The following is a 27,777-nucleotide window of genomic DNA, read 5'->3' as shown; positions in this document are numbered from 1 at the left end:
TTTTCTGAGAAATTCTAGGATAAACAAAGGCATATCTGAGCATTTATTATACTCCAAGCCCAGAAGAAATAATCATATTAACTTGGAAGCAAACGTGTACGTCTTCTCTTATCTGAGGTTGCCAGCATTCCCAAAATTCATGATCTATGCTGCAATTTGTCAGAGTAAATTAGGTCTATATGTACTATTACTGTTCTTTATCTAAAGCGTAAGCAACAGTAGATACACTTAGCAGATAAATTAATGATCTAGGTTATAATGAAATTTTTCAGCTAAAGATGGAATAACATAGCAGACAAAATCAAGGCATGATAAAGAAATCAACAGATTTGCGCTGCTAACTTCTTATAATAGATAACCAAACACTGGCCATGGAAGGACTTATATCAAGTCAATCTTGATTTGAAGACAGCCTGAATAAAGATGCAACTTCTATAAACAGAAGGTCATGAACAGTACACTTCTAAGACAACCTAGTGAGCTGATCTAGCTACTGAGGACAAGAATGTCTAGAGATATTTATACACCCTTCTCAACTTAGACCTTTGACAGCAGAAGTCACCTAGTGCTGACAGAGAACACTTCCTCACTCATTCCGAATAAGTGAAGTAAGAAAGGTACTTCCAGTAGACCCGTTTCAATTTTGATGATTGCTCTTTTAATCCAGCAGCTGTTACTGAGTGCTACCAATAGTTTCAAGCCTCTTCATAATCATGATCTTTCCACAGATTAAAAAACAAAAATAAAAAAGATAAGCAGCTCTAATTTACAGTGTTTACCTTTTATGACTTATATTGTCATTCCTTCCCCCAGAAGCCTTCCTCCCATGTACACAAAAGACATAAAAATAGCATTACTTCAAAAATTTAATTTGAACAAAAAACCCCCCAAAAGTTAAGAGAGCATGTCTTCTTGATGGTCTATTCAGAGAAGAAGGGGAAAGAAAAAAGGTGCTGTGATTTCAACTGTTGACTATGAAAAGTTAACTGTCCTCCTTCTGAACAGTCTTTGCTTTTACAAGGATCGTTTCCTATTTGTTTTACTTCAGTCATAAATTATGTTGCATCAAGGCCACTTAGACACATTCATAAAGCCTGGACAGGCAACGTAGTCCGATCTATAGACAGATCATCCTCCAAAAATATTAATGACGATATTGTCTTTGCCAGTAACTTACAGTCTTGATTTTCCAGTTGAATTGGGACAATAGGTAAAGGTAATTTTTAAAGCAACTGAACATGACATTTCCTCTGCACATTTTTCACAGGACTGACTTCAGTCTTACACCTCATATTTTGAGCTTAGAATGAAAAAAAAAAAGTGAGAATCACTGTAAATGACTGGTCACTGCTTCTCTTAAAGAAGTTAGTAACAAAAGCAATTCTGTTTCTACCAGAATTAATTGCACATAGATAGAAGACTCCAGGCTTTCCCATATAGAGCTCAAATTTGGTCCCATACTGCTCAAATTGTGAAAGCAGAGGATTAGAAGTTTACTTGTACCACTCTGAAGCATTACAGAGTTCTGCTGGAAAGTTCATACAGTTATTAACCCAACACGAGGGGATGTTGCACTCAGTGAGGACAGCCTAATGAAGGAAGACAGTGAGATCCGATCAAAGATAAAGGCTTTTGCATGACACAAGCAAGTGCAGACTAAATGCTTGAAATCTAGTATGAAACTTATTTAAATATTGGAAAATACACATCTCAAATGAGTTAAATTGTGATTCTGGTTAAAAATAAAGGTCAATGCAGTACGCCTTGACTCTAAAGTCATTACTTGTAATACTAAAGTAATTCATAGTAGAAATACTAAAGTCGAGCTCTTTCTTTTTTAAATTATTAATTTGAAGGTTTAATCTAAAAGAGTCATTGTCATCTACGTAGGCACTGAAAAAGTATTTTTGTTTTAAAAGTAGTTATAAAATATCTTGTGTCAACTTTTTTCATTATTCATAGCTTCCTCTACACTATGTATACTGATTTGATTAATTCTCCTTCCATAAATTCCCAGAAATGTAAATCTACATGTATGCTTTCCAGCACCTTAGATTCTGAAGAATCTCTCTCTCAAAAAAAAGTGAAATTGCTGAAAAAAAAATCTCCCAATAGGAAAGACAGCAAAGGACTAGTAAACAGGGAGAAGCAAACTAATTTTTATTTGCACCAACACGGCTTCTAAAGAAAAAGGAATGTACAGCAATTAAAACTTAAGCCCACAAACTCAAGACTTCTTTTTTGCCATACTCAGACAGTGGGACTAAAAAATACTACTGTTGTAACAATTTCAGTGGACACAGTTTTTCTTTAAAAAGGTACACATGGCATGTCAAACATTCTTCAGTTGCATGAGATTGTTACACCTCACAACAACAGATTTGATCTTTTTATTGTAGTGTGTCATCGATACAGATGACAGGGAATGTCTTACTTGCTCCCTGACTTTAACAAAATTATTAAGAAAAGCCTAGGTTTTCAAACTAGACTTAAACCATCTAATGGTCCATCCAGTTCTCCAGTGCACTCCAATCGTATGCTCATGAAAAAGCATTGTAAAGATTCTGAGAATTAGAGTTTATGAATTCAAGATGAGACTGAACAAACGTTGATCCATGTTTTGTACAACAAGCACGTGTTATCAGTCACATTTAGGAACAATCTGAAAATGTACTGTATCTTCATGGTAATAACTGTCTCTTCGCTAATTCATGCAAAATACTGCAGGCCCATCTTGAAATTTGTAAAGTTGAGACTATACTAACATGAACAAAATCTCATATAACAGCTTCTCTGTACATGCTTGAAAGAAAAATGCTTAGTTTTATAAAGCATAAATATAATGTATAGAATTATATTGCAAGTCCATCTAGCAGGTTATTTGCATGTAACATCAAGATCCAAAGATATGCTTGAGAGTAAAGGGACCTGATGAGTGCGCATGCTGAATTTTAAGCTGCGCATCACAGATTTCCCGTATCTGGTGCATGTGTCATTTATTGCCAATTAAATCATACACCAAGTGATTTTTACTTGTCTTCAGTTAGTCTGGCAGCTATGAACAAATAAATCATTAGCTGTCTGCTGTACTGACTGACTTCGCCTTTTCAGGGAACAGAGAAAAGGCACCCCAAAGTCTCCATATACTCCATCCCATGGAGGAGCGGAACAGAATGCAGCAGGAGCAACATAAACAGCTTTCTGCATGCAGTCTTCTCACCTTGAGTGAGGAGCTGTTGCTTGTGCCCTTTCCTGCTATCAAGGCCTTGATTATCAAAGCATGAAAGCAGCTGCTAAATTTTTACAAAACTCAGTCACTCAAGTACATGCTTGCAGCTAATCAAATATTTAGGTGGTCTAGTGGCAAAGGAGGTTTTCAGAGTGAATGCAAGTACTGCTGTAATAAGCTTATCCAATGACTTTCCAGGACATATAAAAAAATGAAAAATTATTATATTCATATTGATACAATTCAGCGATATACAGCCAAAATAGTGAGAAAATAGAAACACAGAAAGGAATTGTTCAAAATACGTAACAGGTTTCTTTGAGTAGTGCATGAGAAGGTCAGAGACTGGACTGTAAGAATGCCTCTTCCAGCCTTTAATTCCTTACAGCAGTGTCAAACATTTAGTTACCACATCTCCATACTTAGTGTGCTGTATACAGCAGACGTTTCCTTGTAGGCCAAGCATATGCTCAATGCATATGCATATATCAGTAATTCAAAATATTCATGGGTTTTTAGAAGTTCAAGGTATTTCAGGATTTTGCAGCTAGCACGTGCAGTAAAGAAGTTTCTATCCTTAGAACTGGTTCTAAAACACACCACTTAAAATAACCGAGATGCATATCTACCGTAAAAAACTGAACTAATAACAGACTGGAAGTCTTGAGAAATTGTAGAGTTCTGCTCCTCCCAAATCTTTTTTGTTTTAATACAAGCATACCGGTCTTAACTGGAAAAAACTTTGTGCAATACTGTAATGCAAAGAGCAAAAAAACCTACTAAAGCCAGCCCTAACTACCAGGTCAAAGAAGAAATGGCTAAAGCAAAAGTTCTCTCAGCCCTTCTTCCCTAAATCCCACTCACTTAAACATCTGAAAATAAGGAAGGATGCCTTCTCAAACATAGTTATCTCATATGGCTAAAGCAGGGGTATAAACTTAAACTCACTAAGTTTAGATGCCAGGTAGTATAGTATTATTAATGCTAAAAAATAGATTATACCTCAGTCAGCTGAGTTTTAATTGATTTCTTAAGGTGTAAGAACATTAAACTTGTGAACTCCCGTGCTCTACTTTTCACAATGAAATTTTAACAACATCTTAAAACATGCCTTAAATTGCCAGCATTTAAACATTACTGTATTTTAATCAATAACTGTAGATGCGGATATGACTTTCAAACAGGATAGCATTTTCAAAAGTAATTGCCTGTCTACATCCTGTAATTTCTTATTTTATCAGCCAACTTCCATTATAAAAAAAATTAACGGCTTAACAAATATTTTTATTCTGTCATAGTTAGCATATAATTCCTACCTTGTTTACAGTCTTTTATCAAAATAAACCTTTTGGATTTTGCCACTAACGCATGTGAAGTTTTAACTCTGGTTTTAACTCTTTTTGTACAAAATCCAGAAGACCATAACTCCATGACAGTAAAAGCACTGATGACGTGCTTTCTTTCAAGACTAATCTGAAGGTAAATAATATACATACCTAAGTTTTCTCCACCCCAAACATCCATCATCATGTCATACTTCCCTAGTTCTTCAAAATAGGATTTGTCCATCACAAATAACCCACCAGCTATCATGGGTGTCCTAAACAGACAAGAAAAAATAAATTGAATACTTACAGAATCATGAACTGGGAGGAAACTATCATTTACATCTCAAGGTTAATACCTCCTTGAAAAAAACTGCAATGCTTTCGAATGCAACTAATTTTGCACCTATTGCTTCACATGTTGTCTGCATACGTTTCTATAGCATACATAGTGCTATGACCACATTCTGAGGCAGTTTCCAAATCCTTCATTTGGTTCACAAGTTCTTTAAATAACGGGTGGCAATTTGTGCCAGTAATAAAACATTAAAACTGATGTTGTATTTTTAGCTCTCAAAACATACCAACTTTAAACAAAGTAACATCTACTTTTTGGTAAGGGTAAATAATCCACTAGTGTGCTTTAAAGTATTATTTTAAACACAATTTATTCCTGAGAGTCTTGTAATGCTACATAAATATGAATGAAATTTCTATATTAATGAAAGCTATAATGAAGATCCTCTTTCAGACTCAGAGAACATGATTTCTAACTTTGCTTAGTTGCCAACTACATGCTATTAGAGGGAGAACTGGTGGTATAGACATACTTTATGGGAGCAACTGGATTTCCTTGGCGTGCTCTTCTTTGCTCTGGTGTCATGTAATCCCACTTGAACACCAGGTTCCAATCAAAGCCTTCAGGAAGAAAAGAGAGTGGGATGTTAAAAAGGAGTGGTCATCATTCAACCTGTAGTAACATAACATTGATTGAAAACACTGGGAACTGTAATTTAAATTAAAAATGTAAAACTTGTACAAATTTCTGGGTAGAAAAGGAATGGAAAAGAATCTGGTCCAGATGAAAGGTAAAGAAGTTGGCAGGACAATTAAAAAGTAAATCTCAAACACAAAATAACTTTGATTTCTCTTGTGCCATCCATTACACAAAGAAAGAAACCCAGTCAACAAGCGACAAAGAAAAGGCCTTGGACATGAATACAACATCTCACACCAAACAGAACATCATGTGAAGACCTTCCAGCCATTTCAAATGCTCCCAACAGTCTTTACTGTACAACTGCATTTCAACTCTTCTCAAACGATCACCTAGTTATGTTTACACAGGCTTTATGCAGTACTATTGGTACTCCTCTGTCAGCAAGAGCTCCCGGTCACAGAGGTCACAACAGGTTATATAGCTCCCACTTAGCTTATTAACATTCATTGAACTTCATGCTTTCCCACTGCATGCTTCTAAGTGCATAATTTTTTAAACCCGAGGCAAACGCTGGAGCACCAAAATCTTACTTCCCTCATGTATGTACATACATGTGTGTACTCACAACAGCCGCCTGTCTGGCCCTTCTGTGAGTTAAGCACAGAATCACATAAAGATCACTAGAATAGGCAAGACCAACAGGTCACCTACAAAAGCTTTTTACCTGACAATCATTCGCATTACCTCCTTTAGGCAAGAATACACAGCTAATACAAGACAAACTTCCTATAGGAAAGTCCTAACAGCTGAGGTGGGTTATGCCCATAAGCATAAACATCTATTAAAAAACTACACAAGGTCCATAGCTCTCCCCCAGTACACCTAGCAAATCAGCCTTACACAGACTGCCTGATGCCAAATGCTTTTAGATCCTATGAGGTCACGTAATGAATGATTTCCAGATTTCTGATGTACAGATGTCAACATTTTCTTTCTCCAGCATAAAGATAAAGCAATTACTTTGTGGGGAAGTGGGGAAAAAACTAAGGTAAACAGACAAAAATTACAGTCCTACAAACTGACTGCATCCATAAACGTGCATAGTAATGACTGATGCAGAGAATTTAGAACTAAAGAGCTTTCATTTTAACTCCTAAGATATTCATCACACACACACAAAATACAGAAATTATCCTGAATAGCCTTTACAGCATGCATGCCAACTCTTTCTCTCCATGTTTGAGTATTTCATGAAGTGTAGCACTGTAAAAATGAAAAACCGTCTAACTACTCCAAAACTCCAGGTAGCAAAACAGTAAAATGGCTACAACCTACAGTACTGCAAAGCCTCCAGCATAAAAAGTAAAATGAGCTCCAATATTTCCATGCAGTTAAAAAGTCGCATTTCATCATACATACCCAGCAAAATTACTTGCATCTGGGAGAACTTGAAAAAAAACCTACCGCTCCCCGACAGAAGCAGCAGAGATAGAGTTACATACACTCCAGTGAACACAAGGGGTCTCTTTTGGAACACAGCACTCTTGCAAACTCCGAACAAGTGTATAAATTGTCTACCCATAAAAACTGGGTTTCTGTCTCCATTTTCACTGACTCTGGGAAAAATCTGCACTCAATGAGATAATATCAGTAACTCTGTAAAAGGAGTATTTTTAAACACAAGTGCATATCCAATATGAAATTCTATCCAGTGTAAACTGCATCATAGGCATACTCTAAATTATTACATCTCAGTTAACTACAGTTTATTCCAGTAATTAAGTGTTTCTCAGGACAGCATAAACAGTTTTGCAAATCCCCCCTCAAAAAAAAAAATTGTAACATGAAGTGCATGGATTTAGTATTGGCCAGACTTGGGAATTCTTTCAGCCCTGTCCACTTTAAAAAGTCTGTAGCATTTGCTAGGTTGCTTGTCTTCGGTGATTAAGTCATTTCAAAACAGACGAGGCACAAATGGTGTCCCAGCTGTCTCAAGTCTCTATGCTTCAGCCACAAAGATAGTATAGCTAAGGTTGAAAGCATAGTTTGGTTTCCATGTTTAGACTTGGCCTCAGTGAAAGTGTCCCATGATGCCAAATTCTGTAGCGCCTCTAACAAGGTAATCTGTCCTCTGGGAACTGAAAAGAAATATATTATTCATGTTTCAACAGACCCCCAAATAGCTTTAAACACTGGTATGTGCAAAATTTCTATTGTTAACTTTAAAAATAATAAAAAAAGACAGCAGCTCACTACTCAGTCCAGAAGTATGGAGGCTCCATGCACTTTTAAAATAAAAAAAATAATTTAAAATAAAAAAATCTATTTCTATTATGTACAAGGGGAGAAAATTGAGCACTAAAGTAAAAAAAAAAAAAAAAAAAGAAAAAAGAAATTTAGTTCCAAAGATGAAGCATGAAAAGCAGCAGTAACAAGTGAAATGATCTCTCAATCTTCATCCACTTCACTTGGGAAGAATTAAAGAACATGAACCCCGCAGGAACCAATCGAACATTTCAATGAAAGAATTCTTCCTCCTACTGCAGACAATAATAAGAGTCACATAATGGTATAGAGATTTCCATACTCGAGGTATAATGAATAGATTGGGTAAAAGCCTTAAGGTTTTAATAAAGCTGGTGCACAGATAATAGCACAGAAGTATCCATTAGCATACTGTGAATATATGCACTGTAGGTGTTACTTCAAAACGTTAATTAAAAGGATATAGAACCTCTCACCTCCCGATCACTGCTGAACTTGAAGCATATGCAACATTCTGAAAATATTGCTTTTATTTTAGTTTACTGGAACAATGCTTGATGGCCAGTTAGAGACTAGTAAATGAAAGAACAGGCTTGAAATTGTTTTTTCCTTCCTTTCTCACTCAAGAAAGCCCATTCAGAAAAAGTTGAAACGCTGTGGGAACAGTACTGCATAATTTCTGTATCATGGCTCATCTTACATTTTTATGCACACAGTTCATTTTCCAGGGTTGTGGGAACAATTATGAAAAAAAAAGGGGGGGGGACAGATAGATGACAGAGAACAGCTATTTTAAATGCTAGACTTTTGCAAACTGAAAGAAGTTTTAAAAACTTGTAATGAGTAAGGATTTTAGTGTGTGGCTGCCCTCCCCCTCTTTGGAAAAGGAGAGGAGGGGATTTTATTTATTTATTTATTTGAGGGCGTCACAGGCCTCTCTACTACTTGCTGTCAACCGTTTACACTGGCTAGACATAGTTTAACTGTAGTACTTCTAAACTCAATTTAACAGGGAATTTTGTAGCAGTAAAGGTATAAACACTACAAATTTTCATGGTTAAAGGTTACTCCCTTCAGTTACAGATCATGGCTAACAAAAATATATATATTTTTTTAAAAAACACATTCCAAAGCTTTCTGCTTATTCAGAAGAGTTTAATTTTGTAAGCAAACCAGCATCTTGAAAAAAAACTCACAGGCACTGCATTGCTAATGGGCTTCTAAGCTAGTGAGCAATTAAAGCCTGTCTTATCTAGAAAAAGAATGATAAGATCTGGCCATAAGATGCTACTTACACATTTACACAATCCCACAAACGTTGGAACAAGTCTTGCAAGTCTTGGTAGAAGGCAGCATAAGCTTATAAGAATTAGTATAATGAACTGTTTTAAATCAGAGGACAATAAGGTCAATTAAAATCCAATCCTAGAAACAAGTGGCCTATAGAACTTAAAACTAGATATATGAAAGGGAAGAACAGTACATTAACTGCCCATTCCACAACTGCAGTGATTATAAGCTTTGATTCTTCATGCCATTTTTTAAAAATCTGTACTCCAGTACAGGTACATACCGCCTTTTAAATCAGCTGACGCCCCCACGTACTGGAAGTTGTCCATATTAATTACATCAATAATAGGAGACACAACTCTGGTCTTGTCCTAAAATAAATATTAGAAAGTAATATTGAAATAATGAAACCGATATATAAAGATTCAGGTAGGATGAGATGTTGAACAGTTCAGCAGGATTTCATTAGCAAGTCTCCCCCAGCTCTCCCCCTACTTCAACTTATAGCTTTGAGCTATGAATAGCATTGCTCAGCACTGCTTCAGAAAGCAGAAACTGCACTATATAGCTGGGAAACCTCTTCCTATTCTAGGCTACTTATATTCAAGTAAACCCCCTCTTCTGACTCGCTCTTGAAGAAGGCAGCAAACTTGTAGTTCTAAAGGCAGTTGAGCAAATGGTACTTCCATTCTCACTTTTAAAACCAGCTCAAAGAAAAGAAGCATCCAGGCAATTCATATTTTCCACAGCAAATCTGTAGCCACACATTGTGCTATAGCCTTATTATTTCAACCCTTAAGAAATGCTTAGGCCTTTCTGCAATTGGAAAAGTCTTAGGTTAATGCCAAACCATTTCACACTAGAAGAATCACACTTCCCAGTCAGATAGTTGGATAGGAAAGAGTTCCTAAAACCACCTCAAACTAATGAATGGTATTAATCTCCAGCAGCCGAGATTCCAGTGGTACAGATACCACATTCCTCTGTCCAACCATGGTCTCGTATACTACTCTGAGCAATATTAATTACCTTAGCTAATGTTTTTGTTGAAATAGTTTAAGAAAAAACAAGAATCTTTCCAACAATTCCACATGCATCATCCAGTAGGATCACAAGACATCAGTACGCTAAAAAAAGACTCATCTAATATTAGAAATTCAGTATAATGGTTAAGCCAGTTTGTCTTCATGACTTACTTATTGGGGAAAAAAGAAAAGTTACATTTACACACTGAAGCATAACTTCTATGGTAGTCTGATGGAACATTTTGCTTGAGTTCAAAATAAAAGTTTGAGCTCCACAATTTAACATCATTCAGAGAGCACAGATAACTTCAGAACAGTGTATCACCAAATCTGTGAATACAAAAAAATGTTTTGAACAAACAGGAGATATTTTGGTAACCGTTACAGAGAAATGGTTCTCACGGTTAAAAAAAAAAAAACAACATACCAACCTAAACATCTCCATTTTAAGAATTTATTTCATAAGTATGCATTCAAACAACAATACATATATTCTAAACAGTGGTTCAGCAATGCACGCCCCTTGCTAATCAGTATTATACAGAACAGATTGAAACCAAACTAGTATGAGAGTAGCTTGAGCTCATAACAAGAGACTTAAAAGCAACTCTCTTAGTCAAATGTTTTGCTTGGTCCAATAAGGACATTAAACATCCATTTCAGTTTATTGAATCTTAACTATTCAATCTGTGCTGATTTTAATAAGCCCTAATTATATAGTTGGCATTTACTAGGTCATTCTGCTCGATTGAGCAAAAGGTCACTAACTTCTGTATCATCCAAAAAGAGTGAATCCAAGAGAATCCAAGCTGAAGACTAAGCTAAAAGCTGAAGACTCATTATTGATTTCTGTATTTCTTTTAAGTATCACTGCAGCTATACTACTCAGGTCAAATATCTGCTTTTTTGAGGGATGTCATACAACATCTAATCAGGTCTGCTATTAAGTATTAATCAGCTTGGTCCAAACACTGTTTGTGTGCCCTTCTACACCATTAAAGCACTTCGGGTGTACCCATGACCTTACTTTAGATATTCTATATACGTGATTGAATTAGGAAAAATATTTAAAGACTGATGAGACAGAAGATATGCAGTCTATTCAGTTATACACAATACACCCATCAGCACGAAAGACAGAATTGAAACAAATCACCCTTCCTTTCTTTCTCCTTCTTTCATTAGCTGAAACTGAGACAGCTTATACACTTACGCCCACCTCTGAAAACATTTTCTGATAAAAATTTGCATTTTCTTAAATGGTTCTACTTTGCATGGTTGAACCTGGTGGTACAAGCTGTCCAAGCTATCGGGTGTCACATTAAGTGGAGCTTCATTTAGGCTTCAACTTACCTCCACCACACTGAGTAAAGCAGGTAGCATGCTGTCTCTATGCATTTGGAATTTTCTCAGGCTTTTATTACTGGTCTGATTAGTTCTATCAACATCAGTGCGACACCATACTAACAGCACTTGCCACAGCTAACATATTATTTAAACAACTTATAGTTGTTTCTCCAACAGACAAATACCCAGGTTGTGAGCATTCAGTTCCATGTGCAACCCCCATTTTGTTGGCTTGGAAACACGGTGTTCCTTCCATGATTTGAAATTACAGATTTGCTCAGCAGCAAAACAGACAAAAGATTTACACATTCTTAAGGTGATGTTTCACAGGGCACTACAAATTTGTTAATGCAGAGACTGCTAAAGAGATCTCCAAAGTACAGAGTTCATTCACTTAAAACACTAAAAAGCAGTTGCTCCCTTTAAATTATCCTAAAGCAAGATACTTATTTATCCATAGTGTGATTAAAGTAGAAATCTTTCTGAAGGGTTTACACCATAACTTATAATGGAACACACAATTGGAAAACCATGTGCTTCTTGATGAGGACAATGGAAAGAAATAGCCTGTGAATACTGTAAGTCTCTAGTGCCTGGAAATTTGTAGCAGACTATTTCATCTTAGTATTTCATAAGGAACTTATGTATGCTCTAGAGAGTTAGACTATTACATATTATTCTCATAAACTATCAGAAATTATCCTCAAGATTCTGCATACATTGCTTCCCCCCCTTCCTCCTAAATCTCAAGATACTTCAAAGATTAAGCCTAACAACACTCTCAAGAGAAAATACAAATATTTTCTTTTCAGCATTGTGCCAGTTAAAAGTTGATTCATTCAAGGTCACAAAAATTTGAGACAGATATGAAAAAGGAATCCACATCTCATTTCTTAATCCTAGGGGTTTTCTTCCTTTTAAGATACTCGTTTAAAAATAACTTCCTAAAATAATATAGGATTTACAGCTATGCTACGAAGCCAGATTGGTTCAGTACAGCACCAGAACCTTTCAATTTTTATTTTTCTCATGTAACTGATGCATTATAAGAATAAAATGCCAAAGTAATTAGAAATTTTAAATGGAAAGAGCCAGGTACACAAATGTTCATTAAATAGGTGTAGTTCCCAATGTTTTCAAGACTGTGTATACTTATTACTGTGTTGACATTCTGAAGAAATCAAAAGGTTAACATCCACTATCTCCTTGTTTAATCTCCCCTAATGCGTACTAATACACACACACACACACAGAGGCATAAAATGCAGCCTTAGGGAATCAGGCAGAAAAACATTCTCCAGGAAGGAGCAAAGAGGGAAAAGATATACCAGTTCCAGGTTACACAGGTATCTGTACACATTCTGAACTCTAAAATATTCACTTTATATATATTTTGCTTCTGCTTTAAGCCTTTGCTCGAATTGCTGAAGAAAAATCCCTAGCAGTGTCAGATCCCTCCAGGAATGCTATGCAAGCATGGTCAATAGACAAGATAATTTAACCAGGAAACCATCTCAAAAGAAGAAAACTGTGGGATGGATCATCCTTCAATTAAGACAAGAGCTTGACATCTCAGGTGCTCCTAACACAAGCAAGGTGGGAGAGACACAGCTTTCTAAAGTGGTTACAGCACATCAGATAGAGTATTGTAGAACTGATTCAATTCAGACTGTTTCTTGGAAGCTATAAATTTTTATGTTGTAACACACACAACTAATCCCCCAAAACTCTGACATAGTTAAATGCAAAGTGGGCAATTCTGCAAAAGGAAAAAATAAAACCCCCACACTTTCCAGTACATATAGAATAAATGCAGCAGTGCATCACAAAATACTGTATGCACAGTAGCCCTTATCTGAAAAAGTTACCTTTGAGGCCAGAGCAGAAATGCGTTCATGTCTGTTCAGCTTCTTGTCACTGAGACTATAAAGAAAATTATGGCAACTGACATCAAGTAACATACCATCTGCACTGTGAGCAAAATCAATCCGTTTAAAATAATAAATATCATGTACTATACACAAGCTCTATCCATGGCTTAATTATTTGAACAAGCAGAAAGCTTAGAAGCTACTTTATCAATCCCCATACCTGTTGGTTGTGAATCTTCCAGGATGAAAGTAAACTGGAATTCCACATCAATTATTTAACAGTATATCAAGCTTTTAAGAATGGGAAACTGTAATCATACAGCTGAAAAATATTCAATGGCACACATGATTAGTGTGTATCACAGTGACAATTGTGGGGAGCAAGTTTTGAAGGATCTAGTAATTCATGTGCTGCTAAAAAGTAGCTGCTGCACAAAGTAAAATATGCACCAGTTTCTCCCACCAAATATACTATACACAATGCTGGACCTTTGCAAAATTGTCAGCAATTTAATAAGAGATTTTAAATTCTGTTAGGATGAAAAGGTAAGACTTTCATAACCCTTATCAGTGTTAGAAAGCTAAATAAGTATGCCCTGAAAGTCACAGACATGAACAACGGTAAATGGCAAAACAGCCATCTTACTCAAAGCAGGGTTTTGTTGACCAAAACTACCATTTCTCTGCTGATTTCTTGAAGACTTGGATGTTTCAAACCATTTACACAAAAAGGTCTGAAAACAGTTCCCACATCCTAGAATCCATTAGTGCTTTATCTGCAAGCATTCTCCACTTTCTTTTGATATATATTTAACACCTTCAAGTTCATTTTCCTAGTACATAATTATAGAGAAATTCCCCCAACCCTTCTGAGGCTGCAACACTTTACACAGGCACAAAAATAGAACGAAGTGCTATGTTACTCATGCTCAGGGGCTTTGTAGGCTCTAGATATTTTAACAGTGTCCAGGTTTGAGCTGATTAAAGTTATTTCTACTCCAAAATAAGATTTTAACTGCTGATATGTCTTCAGTAACTTACAGTATTTCTGAAATATACAGTAAATATGAGGGATTGAGTCCAAATTTATAAGGTTCAGCAAGGCCGAGTGCTGGGTCCTGCACTTGGGCCACAACAACCCCACAGGCTTGGGGCAGAGTGGCTGGAAAGCCACCCAGCAAAAAAGGAGCTGGAAGTGTTGGAAACCAGCCACTGAACATGAGCCAGCAGTGTGCCCAGGTGGCCAAGAAGGCCAACAGCAGCCTGGCTTGTATCAGAAACAGTGCGGCCAGCAGGACTAGGGAAGTGATCATCCCTCCGTACTTGGCACTGGTAAGACTGCACCTCAAAATACTGTGTTCAGTTTTGAGGCCCCTCACTACAAGAAATACACTGAGGCTCTGGAGCACGTCCGAAGCAGGGCAACAGAGCTGGTGAAGGGACTGGAGCACAAGTCTTATGAGGAACAGCTGAGGAAACCAGGGCTGTTCAGCCTGGAGAAGAGAAGACTGAGGGAAGACCTTATTGCTCTCTACAACTACCTGAAAGGAGACTGTAGTGAGGTGGGTGCATCTCTTCTCCCAAGTAACAAGCAATAGGACAAGAGGAAATGGCCTCAAGTTGCACCAGGGCAAGTTTAGATCAGATACTAGGAAAAATTTATTTACTGAAAGGGTTGTCAAGCATTGAAACAGACCGCCCAGGTAAGTGGTGAAGTCACCATCCCTGGAGGTAATTTAACAGACATGTAGACATGGAGCTTAGTGACACGGCTTAATGGTAGACTTGGCACTGTTAGGTTAACAGCTGGACTCAATGATATTAAAGGTCTTTTCCAATCTAAATGATTCTATAAAGCATCATAGAACCAAACAGAACAAGGAAGATCAGTCATCAGTTGATAGTTTCTCCATTGGCATACTGAGCATATGGGTTTTACTTCCTTTTTTTCCCCCCTCCCCTTTCTGGTGGGAAACACAAAGGAAAGTATACAGAGGATAAGTGAAGAACTGGGCATTAACAAGACACAGTAGCTTAGCAAAACCATTTTGACCAGGAGAATTTTGAAAGAAAGCCTTTCCAGGAAGGGGAGTTTACCAGGAAGGGAATGCAATTAAAAAAGCAGAAAACCCCCGTTGTCTTGAGTGTTCCCCAGTGTTTTTTAGGATCATACTTGATTCACTTTCCACTTCAACCGAGTTCCTCCAGAGCAAGTTAACAAGTATAACCAACCCCTGAAGAAAATAGTATACTTTCAATCCTCTCAATTGCTTTTCCAGGACACAGACTACACATCACTTTCATAGAAGCTGAGAGTCTACAGACTCTGCAAATTTCCATGAGAATTTTGGGTTCACAGCTCAACCTCTCCCCTATTATTACACTGAATCTTAATGAGGCATAAATACTCAGGTAAACTGAATTACATTGGGATGATATTGGTTGAGGAGAACTATACTTTGCTCTGAAGATTTTCAACACTTACTGAGGAGGTCTCTAAAGAACCAAAGCAGCATATATTTGAATTGCTTGTAAAGATAATAATAAATATTCAGATTTTATGTTCCTGTGTTCACAGATTAAATGATTGGAGTGTTCTGTGATTGTTCTTCTCCATCATCTAATTTCAGAGAAAAAGCTTCCTTAGAAAAATGCATAAAATTAATGTAGTATAAAACAGATGGCTTTAAAATTTAAAAGCTACTCCTTCAGGAAATGACTTTAGAACTCTTTACTAACCTCAGCTACTCTTTCCAAAAGCGGTTCCAGCCAGTGTTCATTGCATTCACAGTGACTATCCAGGAAGGTCAGCACTTTTGCTTGTGCTGCATCTGCCCCTCTGACACGGGAGCGCATCAAGCCTGAGAAATAGAGATAAAAAGTTTTAAGTACTTACTGAGGAAAACAATCAACAGTAGTGAGAAACAACTGCATTCCTACATGTTAGTCATGAATTAAATTACTTTAACTCAGACAAGACAAACACACAAGCTCCATTATCAAAATGAGATGCTAGTTAATTCAGTGAAATGATGTCATACCAAACAGCCTGCAAGCTTCCAATCTACTGCACCCTAGTATACAGACTTCAATATGACTTAAGGAGAATTAAAATACCTTTTCAAAAACAAGCGATACGCAAATACAGCTGGGTCCGCATTACAGTAAATGGTATTTATATTGATAAACATTACTCAAGATCGGTCTTGAAAACAAACACCTTTCCTACAGTTCTACAAGAGCACTGAGGAAAGCACCATCATTAATTTATCATCCCCACAATTTTGCCACACACCCCATCTTAGTTCTCACCACAGTCTGTCCATTCTTCTATCAACTTCTGGAAATAACCAAGCTTCATTAATTCATGTCTGAGCGCCTTCCCCCCACCCATTTCAACTGTCTTTCCCTCATGTTTCTTGCAATTCTCTTGCTTTGTAGTTTGTTTGGGTTTTTAAATCTTATCTCAAAAAGATTTCTTTCGAAAGAAACTTCTGGTAAAGGCAAAATGTTCTTTTCTCTACACCTCAATTACACGGATCCTCTCACTGATTTACCCTGTTCCTTTCCTTCCTTCCTTCTCTCTTAGTATTTATTCATTGGATGACCTTACCATTCCTTAAAGTCCTTTGCTATATACACACACACACCCCAGAACAATCCACTATGTACTTCAATACAGAAGAATAGCAAGCTTCCTCTCATTCCTTTGCAAATTTCCTCCCTACTTGTCTTTACTACTATTTAAAATTCATTGATTTCATTGTCACTAAATACCAAAGTGATGTACCTTTCCCCCCCCCTTTTTCTTTCTACATTCTTTCCTACCAAATCTGTTCTGGTTTCTGCCACCCCTGCCCCATGCCACAACTGAAATTGTAAATTTTCAACTGACATTGTAAAATAGTCAACCCCGATTCTTTCCATCCCCTTTACAAAATAAACCTGAAAAACATGACTGCCAAACAGAATACGTGATGCTTAAGAGGAAAAGCTTGTTTGTTCTGTCCAACATTCAGCAATAAGCAGCCTCAATATCTTAACACAGATGTGAGCACTGTTGTAGGTATGTGCTGTGCTGATGCTCTCCAACAGTATTTTCTACACCTTATCTGTTGCACATTGGCAGCCAACTATACCTCATTGCTTGTTATGCTGTCTCCTGAATTCCAACCTTTGAACTCGTTCTGTTCAGTTCTCAAGTATGCTAGCTATGTTTGGTTTTCTTTTGCAATTCCTCCTTCCAGAGCTTATTATTTCTAACTTACATTATTATAGAACCTACTGTCTTGTTCTGCTTCCACAGAGAGCAAACAACAGCATTTCTAATTTCAGATCAGGGCCAAAAAAATGGAGGAGACAGCTTGGGTCCATGAGTATTCTACAGTCACATTCAGCCCTACAAACAGGAAGAGTTGAGAAGATTCCCCTGAACATTTATTCTGTAGACTACGATACCCTCCAAAACATATCTGTTCCCATAACGTACTCTGGTCCTACAGAAGAGACTAAGCAAGGCAGTCAATGTCATTCCCTCCAGACACTTTCCCTTTATTTTAATTTTTGTTTTAAAACATAGTGCTTTCCTCTGTTGTTCATACTACTGTGTTACTCTTAGCATACTACACACACTGGTAGATTTTAGTGATTCTCTTCAATTTTCATTTGTATGTGTCTGAGATATCAGTATCAACTTATGTTTGAAAATAAAAAGCAAAGTGAATATCAAACTCAAACATACCAAGCTAGCAATCAAATGAAATTTTACAGTATTTTAATTTTTAAAATTATCACCTGGTTGCACATATGGATGGCTAAGAAAACATTATGAACAGTACAGTAGACCCCACAGGTAATAATTTAATCTTAATCTTACAAAAATACCAAGTAAACTAGCACCATGTCTTCAATCCACAAATAGTTGTTCTTTTCTGACGCTGTAAAAGATCTGTCAAACTGTATTTCATTTTCAGGTATACTGACACATATTTTTAAGTACGAATCTGTATATACAGTACAAAGTTAATATTTATAATTAATAAAAAATAAAAATAAAAAAAGTGTTACTTCATTCTGTTTTTTCCATTACTCATATCTCCATCTTTAAGTGTTGCACTGATCAGAAAAATGACTCAGAACACTGTAACCATGGCAAGTCATAAAAAGCCTGCTTTCCTAACAAGCCTTTGTTCACAAGTATATTCAGAACTAAATATTTAAACACTAAGAATACATCAGTGTGAATTAACTTTAATTATGGGACAACACAGGTTTTGCATATGTCACTTCCAGTTTCTGACAACCTGATTCTAGCTGCTCCAGGCTGGCAAGCTAGAAGATACAGGGCCTATAAAGATGAGTGAGCAGATATGTGCTTGTTTAAGTCAGCTATTTTCACTATCAAGCCTCAGTTATCATTTCAATAGCTGTAGAATAGCAGTTGTCTATATCTAACACTTTAAGCTCAGTAGCTAGGAAGCTGCTGACTGAAGGGCTCAGTGATATGAGGCCATAATTTACAAAGCAACAGAGGAAGACAAAAACGCAAGACAAGTTTGTTACATGGTACACTGGCTTCAGCAAAACTGGCATATGTGGTCCTGGCCCTCCCGGCTGCTCAAACCCTCTCAACTCTTCCTAACTGTTTCCTGGGCTGTTCATCAACAGGATCCTTAAAATGATCTTTATTAAGGGAACCAGCAAAAAAGAGGGCTATTTTTAAACTGGATCATTTCAAACATTCATACAGTTTACAGTGAAACCTTACGTACATTTGGAGCAGCTTAACTGAGGATTCAGTACAATAAGAGAAGGGAGAAGTTGAGAGGAAAGGCAGTTTCTCAAGTTGGCTTTCCACTGTGAAAGCCAACAATGGACAACTGCACACACAACAATACACAATTAATCAGAATTACTGTTTTTACCTGCACAAATGTATTTGTTATTCCTTCCACTAGTAAATTGATTTACAAAGTGAAAATGTCCCCTCAAATATGGAACACATAGCAGAATGTTCCTTTGAAAGACTTGATGAAGATTAACAGATAAGGCAGCACAGTGAAATTTGTATCTTCCTTCCTCCAGATTACGCCTACCTTCTCGGCGATCATTTCGAAGAACCCGCACTTTTTCAATTTTTCCCAAGAGAGCACCATCCTCAGCTTAAAAAAAAAATAGTTAAAAATAAAAAAAAATTTTAAATAAACAAGTGATGAGAACTAGTTTGATAACCAACACTGTATGCCATATGAGAGGCTGTCCTAAATGAAAAATAAAAGCTTTGTAGTGGAAAATGTTTATGGTCATAAACAGTTAAATATAAGACATATGCTTAAATAACAAAACAAAGGAAAACCTACTTGTCTCACTAGAAATAAAGAGAAGTTACCAGGCTAAGAAATTACTACCCTCGTTATGCTATTTAAAAATAATTTAATTTTACACTCTTTAAATATTTGTATTTAATTATATTCTCTTTGCTTAATTTAGACAGTTTCTACATTACATAAGAAAAAAAATTATAGGATCAAATAAACTGTTTTCTTTAAATATAAGAAAGTTCGGTTTTTAATGAACATTAAGGCTTAAACCTATCCTAAACTAGCTATAAACTAATAATCCAAATGTAGACATTAACTTCCTTTAAGAAATGGTCATAAGGGTCCATTTCAATATTCATGCTTGCATTGTGATACCATAATACTTATAAGACCTTAGTAAGAATTTTTCAAAGAGACTGATGGAGACCAGTATTCATTTCAAGCAGTGCTACAAAAGTATTTGGTGCAATCACCATGGGGTTTTTTACATTAGATAACATACTATTTAAAGGCTGTTTTCAATTATGCACTCTGCTCCTTCAGCAAGCAGGAAGTAATAAACATACCTGAAGTATTTATCAGAACACATTTCCACAATGACAGATGCGGAACAATTAAGAACTGGTTTTGGATAAGTCTCTACAAACTCCTAATCATGTGACCCATTCTTAACCAAGACACTTACTAGCATCTATAGAAAGTCTTACCAGAATAAAAAAAGTAAAATTAAGACCTGTAAAAATACTTACAATCATTACTGTAGTCATCCACCAATATGATCTCCTTAATAAGATGTGATGGGCTTTTTTTAAGGACACTAAAACAGACCAAAAAAAAAAAAACAAAAAAACCCCAAACTTATTCAGTACTAAGCAGTCTTAATTTTCCATAGTAATGTCATAAAAGCAGTTACTTTAAGCCGCAGTAGGACCTAGCCAAGGATCCTATCTTTAACAACAGCCATTGACTTATTCTTACAGAAAGCATCTGTGAAGACAGGCACACATAGAATCCTTCCCCCCTCAAAATTCCAGTCTCTAGAAATGAGTGGATTAGACAACTTGTAACATGGAAGTCTTGCAGATAGCTTTAGGTCAAATATTGCCTGAGAATCCACCTTCCCTGAATATAAACTAGTTATACAGCCAAACTCCAAAGATCCAGTACCAGTTCTACACTTTCATGCATTTAGAGTGAAAGGGGAGCAAATGTGTTTAATGCTGCTATTTCAGAATGTAAGAACGGGAGGTGTCAATGAAATTAAGGTTCAGCTTTCCCTCTGAAAATGGCTCAGAAAAGCATAATGGATTGTTACTTCCCTTCCTTATTATAAGCTATTATCTGACAAGTGAATTGCCTTTAGGGGAGAAAAAAAAAAATAAAACAAGGTCTCTCTTAGATATACCTGACAACAGTTCGAAGCAAAGCAGATCTTGCCTCATTATGAAAGGTGATCACCACACTAGTAGCTGGCAAATCTATCCGCCATTGTTTCCGTTGACACCTGAAAAACATAATATGCTGTCATTTAAACATAATATTTACATCCTAGGCTTAGCAGACACCCTTCATTATGAAGCAGTTATCTGTTAAACTCACGTACACACTATATCTACCTAAGAAAAAGGAAATATCTTGTTTGCAGGTGAGATAATAAATTTCTCTTCTGCCATTTTTGGTAGTTGTCTTAGTGCACAACAGACTAAGAAGTCAGTGTCAGATATAGGCAGGTTCAGAAAAGTCACCGGACCATCACCATGGCAGTATGTCAATAAATACCTTTCATGCAACTGAGGTATGAAACCAGAGTTCTTATTTTACATTAAAAGCATTCAATAAATCTAAGCAAATGAGCATATTTTCAATGAAGATGCACAGGTTCACAAGCTACCATATGTCTCTTCTTTAAAGTGGCACGTGTCCACTTCTCCCTTTATTTTTAAAGCTCCTGTAGCATCCTGGTCTTGCTCATAGATAAAAAGAGTTTTCTATTCTAATGAGAAGTTGTAAGGATTGTATTATTCAGAATTTGAAAAAGAAAGCTAGTTGTGACAATGTTGAGCCAACTAAACACAGAACCACATATTTCCAAAAAATAAAGATAATGAAGTATTCCATCTATGTTAACCCATTTTTCATCATTTCTAGTAGCCTGAAATTAATATAATAAGCAAAAAGAAGCAAATATCAAAATACTTTCTTCAGGACTACATAAAGTTAAGCAGTTTAAATCCACTGACAATAAACCTAGAAAAGACATTACTCTCATTGTATTAGAAACTAGCAGTACTAGAAAACATTGCATAACAAGCACATGATGAAAGCATTACAGTCTGACAGGTCATGATACTGATTGCCATTCATGTAGTAACATACACAAGTGGTATTTTCCTTCACATATCCTTTTTTTAATATTAGGGGTAGAGTTTTAACATGCCTAGTTGTCTTCAGAGGGGATATACTCAGCTGGCATACCTATGTAAGGAAATTCAGCAAGTAATTCTGTACTCTCTGGACTACTAATCAAACTAGCTTTTAAAGAAGTTTTATTGCTACCAAAACTTCCAAAACTAGGCCTCAGCCTATATAAAAGGACTCTCCATAACTGATTAAACATCTGCAACACACATCATAAACCACTCAACCTTCAATTTCTTGCAATTGGAGAGAGAGTGGCAATGTGCTTCTTGCCCTTGCCCTCCCTGCAAAATCCAAGGACCTGCAGTGTTTTCGATATAACACACCCATAACATCACACATATTAGTGCTTGACATGAAACAAAACACTGTTGTGCTGTGGTAAGCTCAGTCACTCTGGAGAAAAACAAAGCCCATGCCAACCCCACAAATGCTGTGTCCAATTAGCAGGCCTTATCTCTAGCTTTGTTTCTCAAACAGTGGGCATACAAAATGGCTTCGTCACTAGCACTCAGCGCTGAAGCAATAAATCACAAACGTGCATGCATTCCTGGAAAGTAAAGAATGAAGACCTTCTCTATTGTGAGCTTCTGGCAATTCATCTAGACAGCTACAAGACATCCAGCTATTACACACCAAAGCCTATGGTGCCAAAAAAGATATTCTTTTTTCTGCTAACTTTTAAATTGCCCACAGAGGACAAGCCTACTGTGCATGCAGTTATCACATAAAGCACTTACATTAGATTAATTTTAAAAAGTCACATTAAACTTACATTGTTCTCTTTGCGAAAGAGAGCACTTGAGACAGAGCATATCTTAGGGTGGAATTACTCAAGGCAATGAAGTCTCTCAATCTTAAGAAAACTCAAGAGATGAGCCCTACTGCATATTTCTGAGGGAGACATTAAGTTGTTTTTTGTTTTTGGTTTTTTTTTTTTTATACTTCCAAATAAAACTGGAGGAATGTTTCACTGAGTATTTCTGCTCTCGGCTCTTAAAAAAAAATCCCTGCTTTAACTGACTTAGTAGCAGTCCTCCTTTTATTTTGCTGTGTCAATAGTGCCACAGTTGAAACTCCAACCAAAGAAACAATGTCATCACTTCTGGTGTGGAGATAAGACTTTCTATCCTCAAGTTACAGCACTTAATTTTACATGCAGAATGAGAAAATACATTTGGATAAAATAGAACTTGAACTGAAAAGTTCAGTCTAGAACTTCAATGCTTAGCATAGGTCATTAGAATAAGTTAAAACATGAAAAGTACACTTTCCCCCAGAAATCTGAGCTGCTGTACCAGTTCATATTATTAACAAATTTTCTGAAGCTCCCGTGGTTTGGTCAAGCCATTTTTTGACAGAAATATCCACTTTAACCAGTGCAAGGAAAACATTTACCTCAACAGATATCTGGGTACCAAAGAGACAGGAAAGTTTGTTTCTTTTCTACTTAAGAATAAAACCTGAGTGTGAGGTCAGAAGTTTCTAATAATAGTTGTCAAATGAGAAAGAAAACATGGTTTAGTCCAGCTAAATTATTTACCAGTAATTCTCAAGAATCGTGCCAGCACATCAGCTAAGAGACACGATCAGAAACCACTGGTTCAAAGCAAGCATTGTAGACATTGGTCCACAGAAATCATGGAGTATTTCCCCTTTCATCCCACTTGGGAGGCTATTTTACACTGACAGGAGGACAGCTCTGGAAGCTGCCTATTACAGCTGTGACACACACTTTCTGGATCTCCAAAATCTACCATGACAGGGATAGCTCTCTGTTAAACATCATGAACAGACTGCAACAGAAGGAAACCCAGAGGTTTCTCAAAGCTGTTGGAAGTGGCAGTTGTGAGCATCAGCTGGAGTGAGAGTCTGCATTTGTGCTCAGACTTCCTCTCTCTGCTTCCTTTCTTATGTTGTATCTGCCTGTTTCTCACTTCTCCCTTTTGCTTAAAATAAAGACAAGCAGCTTAAATAGGCTAACCAAAGTGTCTTCTAGTACTGCTGGCAGGCTTTCACAGAAAGCAGGTAGAAAACTCTGGTCAACGTGATGCTAGTAAAAGTTTGTCCAATGCATAAAAGACTAAACAATGTAATATTAAAAGAGATGCACAATTGCACACACATTTACATATCTAATGTAGAATCCTGATATAGACAGCCTAGACAATTTCAGCAATTAAATAGTATTATTACGCAGTTATTTTAAAGCCAAACAGCCTCTTAGACACATCAATACAATTAATAAAAAGTTGCTTACGCAAAAATAAGTATTTCCTCATCCAGGTTTCTTTAAGAAAAGAAAAAGACTGCAGGAGCTCCACAAGAGATCTTAGTCTTAATCTAGATGCCTCAGATTTTATTAAAAATAACATGCTTCCAAGTGTCACATGCTCAGTTCTATAACATATTCTTCTTCCTATGGCTATCGCTCTTGCCCTTTCCACTGGATAGTTTCCAAACAAATATTTCATGTGATTTCTGCTTCTGCAGTGAATGTCCTTGCCAAAGTAGAAGGAAAATTAATTGCAACACATCAGGGTAAGCATCATGGACAATTTACAAGAATGATTGCTTCAGATTGATTTTTGTTTTGTTTTTTTGTTTGTTTGTTTTTGGTTTTGTTGTTGTTGTTGTTGTTTGATGCTTGGTTGGTTTTTTCTTTAAAAAGGTGACTATTTACAGAATGATGGACACTTAAATCTGCTCCACAACAGAGTCTAAGTAATAATCACAGTACGGATACTGCCTTTCCCCAGAAACATTTCTCTCTCCTCCCATTGCAGGGTTCTTTTCCAGCCCCATTTAGTGAAAAATCCCATGCACGTCCGCATATAATCACAACACTGACAGTTAAAACAAATCTAGCCACTGTAATATAATTTGTCTCCTATCACCTCTCTTACTTAAGTTCTTCTCAAAGGAGAGCGTTTGTCTGTTAGACAACCCGCCCCCTCAGAAGTTGTTAAATAGCTAGAAAGATTCCTAATTCAGCATATCTGAATCATAGAGGCTTCCAGAAGCTGGTGGCTGAGCTTTGCTCTTGTGGGAAAAGAATACACGGTCTAAAAAGTTAGAATGAATTTCTTGTGCAAAAAAGTGTATGTGATGACAAAAATTCAAAAGTAATTTTAAACTCCTTAGTGAACCATGGGCATTGTGCTTTCCACAGCTGACATGGCAGCAAGTGAAACACCAGATTCTTTCTACTGTCCCATTCAATTAATGGCGAATTATACAAGATTGACTTTACTACAAATCATCTGCTTAAAAGAACATAAAACCATGTTATTATACAAGGGATTTGAAAGTGACACAGTAAGTGTCTGAGTTTCTATACAAATCTCTTTCACTATGCCATTCCTGATTAAAGAGCTTTATGGAGAAAAAAAACAGGCACCTTCCTTTTCTCTCCCTCTGGTGTCTCCTCCAGCTTCTTCTACCTACAAAGCTGCAAAGGTACTCTCATAACTGCAGAAATAGTTAGACAAATTAACTATACACAGTTAGCTAATTTTATGCTTTGAGACTATGCTTACCTAGTTTTTAAAACCAAGTTCTACCTGCTTTTGCTATTTTAAAGTTACGGAAGTCCTAATGAGCAACTACTGTTTTAATACTAGTCAGTTCTGCTTAAACAAGATTAGTGCAAGTCACTCAAACCCTTTTTTAAATTAAAGTCTTCTCTACCCACAAGAAAATTATATTTTTCCTTACCCTGAAGTGTACTATTTCCTGAATCTGCACAAACAGCCTGACAGAGCAAAAGTTCTTAAGCATCTGAGTGTAATTCTGTCCTATGTTCACCAGGGTGTGCAATAAATGGATTCCTTTAGGTCTAGAGTTTACAACTGTCACTTGCTTAGAAGAACAGAATCACAGAGCAACTGAGATCAGAAGGGGCCCCTGGAAATCTTTTAGTCCCAACTCCTTGCTCAAGGCAGGGCCAGCTACAGCAGGTGATACATCAGGCTTTGAATATCGCTTAGCCTAGGGACTCCGCACACTCTCCAGGCAATTTGCTACACTGATCATCCTCACAGTGAAAGATTCACAAATGTAGAAACCAAGAAGAGCCATCAGATAAACAGGAATAAAGAGAGACTGAAATGCAGCACCAGCCGGGATATACAATACACATGGATGGAAGTCATGGAAACAGAAGAACTTCAATAAGATTCATTGTTCTTTAACTCACTGTTCAAGGACTGCACCACAGTTTACTGTTTCTGTCATTTCAAAAGCTGTAGAACTCCTGCTTTAGAAAAACCACCTCCTGCTCAAAAGCCATGACTACAAAGAAGTTAATCCAAGTCAAACATGGCTCAGTTTGGCACTTACTGATCATGCCTAGTGTCAGGAATGCTTCGGTCCATTCGCAGTTTGTCACTTTCTACCTGATTGAACTTATTGCGGGCATATGGATCCTGGCCGGATCGTACCATGGTAGCTCCAACATAAGCATCTTGATCAAAGTTTTGCCACCGAACTTTTCCTACAATAGAAAACCAGGAAAATATCCCAACTTAATCTTCGAAGTTTAAAGAACAGCATTTAGCAATCCAAACATAACTGATGAAATAGTTTGCTTTTTAATTTTGCAAAGTAATTAAACCTCAACAGTATTGTTAAGCATAACATCAACAGTCACTTCTGTATATTAAATTCCTCTAGAACACCCTGCAAATTAATATAAAATTGAACCACCTTACAGATCTCAGTTTATACAAGTAATTACGAGAATATGCTTCATCTTGTCTGTTTTGTTTGTTGTTTTTCTTAACAAGGACCACAATTTCCATCTAAAAAACCCCCTCCACATATCAACAGGCATTAATACAGTGGACGATCTGGTTACAAAGTTATCCAAGTAACATTTATTTTACAATCCAGTCCAAACTTCAAAGACGTTATAACTTAATTTATTGTCTCATTACAAGTAAAAACACAGTTATAATCAAACCATTTGAGGAACGGGCCTTTCATAGGTATAAGACAACATTATTCTTAAAAACCAGCATTTTATGTAGGCAGAGCAGTAGATCACTCACCAATATGACATAACTGCAACTGCCTGTGCAATCAGAACTGATTCACAGATTAACCTCTCTAACAAAGACTGTGTTATTATGTGACTGGTTGTGGCACTAACACAGAAAGGTAGATTAGCACCCAGCCACCAGGAACAAAATTTCAGGACTTTCACCATTTTCAGGTGTAAAACAACAGTACGATATTTACCAAATGTCTTAAAACTATCAAGTCTTACCTCTAGTTCAATATTTACTTTTTTTGCCTACTGACCACCAAATCTATGCTACCTACAGCAAATTTATACCACCTTTAACTCAAAATCAGAGCTCAAGTTCTAATGCAGTACAAACATTCTTGTTTTAACATGGAGGAGTACAAGAATCTCCTGCAAGCATGTTGTGGTGAACACAGCAAGCAGTTGGCATACAAACAAAGATACAAAACAAACACTGTCTTTTGGAGTCACTGTTTAATACACAAGAGGAGTTAATAGTTATTGTTTTCATAACCAACATACAAAGTTTTTGAGGTATTTTCAATAAAGTTCAGTAAATAGAAGGTTGCAGAGATGTCACTCCATTCAAGCTCAGCTTTTAGGCAAATTATATAGCTCAGGCATATGCTAAACTATGCTAATATGCACTGGGGGAATACTACTCTAACAACTATTAACAAGAGTCAGAAGTTGCTCAGGTGTTTCAAGGTTTGCCTTT

General features: G+C 36.6%; 1 protein-coding gene across 2 annotated transcripts in view; it reads right to left on the bottom strand.

Moving 5' to 3' along the window:
* GALNT2 (polypeptide N-acetylgalactosaminyltransferase 2) overlaps nucleotides 1-27,777 on the bottom strand; it is a 101,036-nt gene that overhangs the window by 14,232 nt on the left and 59,027 nt on the right. For both annotated transcript variants that reach the window (XM_042796020.1, XM_032985403.2), the window contains exons 3-10: nucleotides 26,372-26,525; nucleotides 21,018-21,116; nucleotides 20,362-20,429; nucleotides 19,388-19,453; nucleotides 16,032-16,153; nucleotides 9,333-9,420; nucleotides 5,385-5,472; nucleotides 4,726-4,829 (exon numbers count right to left, since the gene is read on the bottom strand). In XM_042796020.1, coding sequence (XP_042651954.1) covers nucleotides 4,726-4,829; nucleotides 5,385-5,472; nucleotides 9,333-9,420; nucleotides 16,032-16,153; nucleotides 19,388-19,453; nucleotides 20,362-20,429; nucleotides 21,018-21,116; nucleotides 26,372-26,525 — 789 coding nt within the window. The remainder of the gene's footprint in view (nucleotides 1-4,725; nucleotides 4,830-5,384; nucleotides 5,473-9,332; nucleotides 9,421-16,031; nucleotides 16,154-19,387; nucleotides 19,454-20,361; nucleotides 20,430-21,017; nucleotides 21,117-26,371; nucleotides 26,526-27,777) is intronic.

Source organism: Tyto alba, unplaced genomic scaffold (genome assembly GCF_018691265.1).
Source record: "Tyto alba isolate M040663 unplaced genomic scaffold, T.alba_DEE_v4.0 Super-Scaffold_22, whole genome shotgun sequence".
In the NCBI taxonomy this organism is placed as follows: Eukaryota; Metazoa; Chordata; class Aves; order Strigiformes; family Tytonidae; genus Tyto; species Tyto alba.
This window is presented reverse-complemented; position numbering and strand designations above follow the sequence as displayed.